The 6,677-nt window shown below is 36.1% G+C and overlaps 1 protein-coding gene across 1 annotated transcript; it reads left to right on the top strand.

The window, feature by feature from the left end:
• The first annotated feature begins 4,957 nt into the window (after positions 1–4,957).
• On the top strand, positions 4,958–6,371 carry LOC131427378 (probable serine/threonine-protein kinase kinX). Its single transcript, XM_058590514.1, has 2 exons — positions 4,958–5,039; positions 5,128–6,371. The coding sequence occupies exons 1-2, from the start codon at positions 5,034–5,036 to the stop codon at positions 6,229–6,231; spliced, it is 1,110 nt and encodes a 369-aa protein (XP_058446497.1). The 5' UTR covers positions 4,958–5,033; the 3' UTR covers positions 6,232–6,371.
• The last annotated feature ends 306 nt before the right edge of the window (positions 6,372–6,677 follow it).

Below are 6,677 nucleotides of genomic sequence, written 5' to 3'. Positions count from 1 at the left end.
ATTTTTTCAAAGATGCTGTTGGACGCAACGTTACAGTGAATGGCGATCGCTATCGTTCGATGCTAACAAACTTTTTGTTGCCAAAAATGGAAGAACTGAACTTGGTTGACATGTGGTTTCAACAAGATGGCGCTACATGCCACACAGCTCGCGATTCTATGGCCATTTTGAGGGAAAACTTCGGAGAACAATTCATCTCAAGAAATGGACCGGTAAGTTGGCCACCAAGATCATGCGATTTGACGCCTTTAGACTATTTTTTGTGGGGCTACGTCAAGTCTAAAGTCTACAGAAATAAGCCAGTAACTATTCCAGCTTTGGAAGACAACATTTCCGAAGAAATTCGGGCTATTCCGGCCGAAATGCTCGAAAAAGTTGCCCAAAATTGGACTTTCCGAATGGACCACCTAAGACGCAGCCGCGGTCAACATTTAAATGAAATTATCTTCAAAAAGTAAATGTCATGTACCAATCTAACGTTTAAAATAAAGAACCGATGAGATTTTGCAAATTTTATGCGTTTTATTGTTTAAAAAAGTTCTCAAGCTCTTAAAAAATCACCCTTTATATTCGGGAAAGCTCTGTAGAAGTTAATGATGAATAACTTTGTATAACATGGAAAACTCATAGAAACTTAAAATATTGAGATTTTCTTACAAAAACTGCTTTAAGGAAACCCTTTCCAAAAAATTCTCACATTTTTGAGATGATTCACATAAATCTAATCTTCAAAAGATGGCTTCTATTATTCTAAAAAACTACTATTAGATATTTTTAACGTGTTATCATTTAAAAGTGTAAAATTTGGCTTTTGAACCATTGTACATTGGTAAGAAATTTAAATTATTTTGTTTGAAATATGAGTTAAAATGTCAAAAATCATAACAAAGTCTGCATGAGTAGTAGTCATTGTAATATCAAAGCAGTGAAAAAATATTTACTGAAGGCGAATTTTTCAATAATTTGATTGTCTAGCATTTACAATAGAATAATATCGTAAAGACATTTCTTAACTGAATCTGATGCAGTTTATTCGATTGATTCTCATTTCAAGATAAAACTATTAGATCGATTGTACTTAATGGAATTGAAATGAAGGCTTGTTCGCAAAATAAGATATAATAACTATTACGCCATCCAATCCGTCTTCTAACGAAAACAATTTATTGAAAGGTAGATCGATCTCGTCATCATCTTCTTCTAATGTCAGTTACGCTAGTGTTACTGGTAGAAATCTACCACTTAATTGTTCTAATGTAAATAATAAATACACAGGAACGCCTTGCAGTTCATCTTCTAACGAAAACAATTTATTAATAGGTAGATCGACCAAATCATCTTCTTCTAATGGCAGTTCTAATGGCAGTCCTACAAATATTCCTTCAATGCCATTCGCTTCTTTAAATTAAGTCGATTTAGGCGATATAACTGAAAATAAAATGATCTACCTACAAGATTAACTTTTTCAAATGATCATCCGAATGAATTTGACTAAGTGATGAAGCATTTCAAATCGGATGGCAATTTGCAAATAATATTATAATGAATTTAAAATTTAACAGTGATGTTAAATAATTATTTGAATATTTTAAATTGGAATGCTCGACCTTTAAAATCGAGTGAAGATGAATTTTATAATTTTCTCAAAGTTCACAAAATTCATATTGCCATTGTGACAGCAACTTCTCTTAAACCAAATGTCGAATTGAAAAGTAATCCACATTATGTGGTTCATCGATTTGACAGGTTTACTGGAATGGGTGGTGGAGTTGCCATTTTTGTCCAACGGCAAATTAAACATCGAATTTTACCTTCTTTCAATACTAAAGTTAATGAAAGCTTGGGAATCGAAGTTGAAACCATTCATGGAATTTATTTCATCGCTGGAGCATATTTGCCATTCCAATGCACCGGCGAACAATTAAGTTTTTTTAAAGGCGATTTGTAAAAACTTACAAGATACCGACCGAAATTTTTCGTAATAGGGAACTTAAATGCTAAGCATGTCCAGTGGTATTGTAGGCAAAATAACAGTAATGGTAAAATACTTCATAATCAACTCTCAGCTGGTTACTTCACAGTTCTTCATCCCAGTAATCCGACTTGTTTCTCTTCCGTGAAAAACCCGTCTACAATTGATCTGGTGCTAACAGATCGAAGTCACTTTTGTAGTGAACCGATTACACATGCTGACTTTGACTCAGATCATCTTCCTGTAACATTCAGACTTTCCAACGAAGCTATAATTAATCTAATTAGTTCTATATTCAACTATCATAGAGCTAATTGGTTGGATTACAGATCTCACATTGAAAATCTTGTGGATCATGAAACTATTTTAGAAAACTTTGCGGACATCGACACAGCAATTGATAATTTGAATCATTTCATTATCGAAGCTAGAAATCTTTCAGTTCCCAAAGCTCAAACTAAATTAAATTCTCCTATCATCGATGACAATCTTCAACTGCTCATTCGGTTGAAGAATGTTCGTCGACGTCAATATCAAGGTTCTCGTCATCCTGCTATGAAAAACATAGTTAAGGATTTACAAAAAGAAATTAAACATAGATTTACTCTTTTGCGAAATGAAAATTTCGCTAATGAAGTTGAACAAATTAAACCATATTCCAAACCTTTCTGGAAACTTTCTAAGGTTCTTAAGAAACCTCAGAAACCAATTCCTGCTCTCAAGGAAGGAAATCAAATACTTTTTACAAATGGCGAAAAAGCTCAAAAACTTGCTCAGCAGTTCGAGAGTGTCCACAATTTTAATTTGAACGTTGTGAGTCCTATTGAAAATGAAGTCTCACTGAAATATGAGCATATTTCAACCCAAGTGTTATCACAAGATAACATTATTGAGACGAATTTTGATGAAATTAAGTCAATTATTAGGGAACTTAAAAACATGAAGGCTCCTGATAATGATGGAATTTTTAATATTCTTATTAAAAATCTTGCCGGTGTTGCCTTGAGACTCCTGGTTAAAATTTTCTACAAGTGTTTTTCATTAGCTTACTTCCCAAAAAGATGGAAAAACGCTAAAGTAATTCCTATCCTCAAACCAAAAATCCAGCAGAAACATCAAGTTATCGACCAATAAGCTTACTTTCTTCTATCAGTAAACTTTTTGAAAAAAATATCTTGTTGAGAATGATGTCTCATATAAATAAGAATTCAATTTTTTTACCAGAACAGTTTGGATTTCGTCATGAACATTCAACTACTCATCAACTTGTCAGAGTAACGAACATGATAAAAGCAAATAAATCTTCTGGGTTATCCACTCGAGTTGCTCTTCTAGACATAGAAAAAGCATTCGACAGTGTTTGGCACAAAGGTTTAATAGCAAAAATGTCTGATTTCCAGTGTCCTATTTATTTGATCAAAATGATTCAAAATTATTTAATTGATCGTACTCTTCAGAATTGTAAATCTGAATTGCTACCCGTACGAGCCGGTGTTCCGCAGGGTTCGAGCGTAGCTCCAATCTTGTATAATATTTTCACTTCTGATCTTCCAAATCTACCCGCTGGTTGTCAAATATCGCTATTCTGTGACGACACAAGTCTGTTAGTCACAGGTAGAAATCTAAGAGTGATCTGCAGTCGCCTACAAAGAAGTTTAAATATTTTCAGTGATTATCTGTCAAAATGGAAAATTAAACCAAATGCAGCAAAAACGCAATTAATTATCTTTCCTCATAAGCCAAGAGCTTCTTTTCTAAAACCAAACAATAATCACATTCTCAAATTGAATGGCTTGGAATTGACATAGTCTGATCAAGCTAAATACTTAGGTTTAACGTATGACAACAAACTCACTTTCAAGGATCACATTGAAGGAATCCAGGCAAAGTGTAATAAATATATTAAATGTTTATATCCTCTTATAAACAGAAATTCTAAGCTTCGTCTAAAAAAACAAATTGTTAATTTATAAACAAATTTTCAGACCAGCCATGCTTTATGCAGTACCAATTTGGTCAAGTTGTTGTTCCACCAGGAAGAAAACACTTCAAAGGATTCAGAATAAAATTCTGAAAATGATTTTGAAGCGTTCTCCCTGGTTTAGTACAAATGAGACATGAGACAAAAATCGATGCAATCTTCAATTGAATCGATTCGCTCTCTGTATTAGTTAGTAAGTTAGTATATAAGTTCCTTTTCCCCATTACACAATACAAATTGGGTTAGAATTTTCCCTACACAAAAATCTCAGAATTGCGGAAGCAAATGATGTCCTCATGATAATAACCAAATCATAATAGGACTGAAAAGTCACCACTTGTAGCTGAACACCCAATTTAAATCTTAATAATTTAATTTTTACTCATATTCCAAAAAATAGTTATTTAAAAAAAGATATAATAACTAATATTGATGCTAAACAGATGTTGTGCTATTTCTTGATTCTTTCGATGAAATATCAAATGTCGCTATGACATCACAGAAACATCAAGACCAGATTTGATGGTAAAATTTGTTACTATTTTGTTCCGGGATGGTCTACTATTAATTGACGAACTAATGAACCTTTGTTTAGTAAAACTGAAATTATGTCTGACTTTTTTTTTTCAAAAAATTGATTGTAATGAAATGTCATCAATTTCATGTTCCAAATGTTGTCTATACCAATTCCGTTCATATTAACTTTACTGGCTTTTCGAGAAAGCTTCAGGAAAAAATTAATGGAACTAATGTAAAAACAGTTCGATTAGCTAGTGAACTAACAAACAATCATTGAAATTATTTAGGAGAAATTAAGAGGCACTAAAAAATATGAGTCGAAAAAAGGATCATCTCAATTTAAACGTTGCGTACGACTGCACGTGTGTCATCGATTTATCTCTCACACGATCACTCTATCGATCCCAACGAAGCCCCACCCGCCACGGAGTAAACATTGGTGGAAAAATTTGGCAGCGATATAAATGGATTGTAAATATCTTCACTGGTCAGCATTTGCTAGCGATCGTTCATCGTGTTTGGCTTCTAAGCCGTGGTCGGAGTAAACGTTGGAATACAGCCATGAAGGTGCGTGAACTAGTGATGTGTTTTTGAGTTGCTTTCTTCCCAATACCTGAAGTGTACAGTGACTAATATTTACTTCTATTTCTCTCAGTTATTCTTAGTGATATCGACGGTTTTGGCCGTAGTCATCGGAGCGGCCGTCGAAAATTCCACCAAGGAAGCGAAGGTGGAACAGGACAAGCAAACATCGGACAGTGCCAAAGTGCAAGAGAAGCGTGGTCTCGAAGAATTTGGATATGGAGCAGAGCCATCTCTTGAAGGAGGTTTCAAGCCTTCTTTCGGATATGATACGTCTGATGATAGTGCCTCTGATCGTTTTTTCAATGTTTTCAATAAGGAAGAAGAGCATCATACTGTAATTAAAACTGTGCCAGTTCCTTACCCTGTGAAAGTAGAAAAGCATGTGATTCACGAGAAGAAGGTCCCGGTACACATCGATCGCCCGGTACCATATCCGGTCGCAGTGGAGAAGAAGGTTCCAGTTTACATCGAAAAGAAGGTTCCAGTGCACATTGATCGTCCGGTTCCGTACCCGGTCAAAGTTCCATATCCAGTGACAGTCGAGAAACATGTTCCGGTTATCGTGGAGAAAAAAGTCCACGTAGATCGTCCTGTTCCCTACCCAGTACATGTGGAAAAGAAGGTACCTGTATATATCGAAAAGAAAGTACCAGTATATGTCGAGAAGAAAGTTCCGGTCCCCTACGAGGTGAAAGTGCCGGTAGTTCACAAAGTCGAGGTTCCTGTACCCAAACCCTATCCAGTCCACGTACCGAAGCCATACCCGGTGTACATCGAGAAGGAAGTGATCAAGCATGTCGATCGACCTGTTCCAGTAGAAGTTGAGAAAAAGGTTCCCGTTCCGGTTGTGCATAAGGTCGAAGTCCCGAAGCCATACGCTGTGTACATCGATAAACCAGTCTATGTAGAGCAACAACATGGCTACCCACATCACCAGGAAGAGTATTCTGGTCACTCGGACAGTAGTTACGTTCATGAAGCTGAAGACAGACAACATCACGAGCAAAGCCAAGAACAGCATGAGCATCAGCATCAGCTCCAACAACAACAAGAACACGAACAAGAACAAGATCATCAAGAATACGCAGAATCTGCACCGCAAGAAGTGAAAAGTGCTGAGCCAGCTTCGAAGACTAGTGAAACCAAAACCAAACCCCAGAAAAAATCAACCTAATAAGATGACTAGTACTGATAGAAGTGATAATGTCATTATCCGTGACTGGCGCAACAAGTCACGAACCTTAAATTATTCTCTAGTCTGTCTGTGGTAACAGTGCAATTCAGGTTCGATGTCCAATCACACACAACGATAAATCAACCTAATCTAAGATTTCAAATAAAGTTGTTTAAAATAAAATAAATGTTCAATCTCACTTTTCATTGGCCCACTTTTCTCGCAAATGTTACACAACTCGGCTTATTTCATGCCGTATCGAGGTTTTTCTTTTCCACAGCCCACCTGTTGTTGATATTCGCCACACCTCTTAAGGCCGTTTTCGCCTTCGGTTCGTTGCTCTTCTTTGGTCAGCTGATATGATGATGCTGAAACGCAAGGCAGCATACGGGCCATTAGGTTGTGGCCCCTTGAGCCACGTGAAAACAATCGACGGTGATGCACCG

The sequence above is a fragment of the Malaya genurostris genome, chromosome 2 (assembly GCF_030247185.1).
Source record: "Malaya genurostris strain Urasoe2022 chromosome 2, Malgen_1.1, whole genome shotgun sequence".
Taxonomy (NCBI): Eukaryota; Metazoa; Arthropoda; class Insecta; order Diptera; family Culicidae; genus Malaya; species Malaya genurostris.
This window is presented reverse-complemented; position numbering and strand designations above follow the sequence as displayed.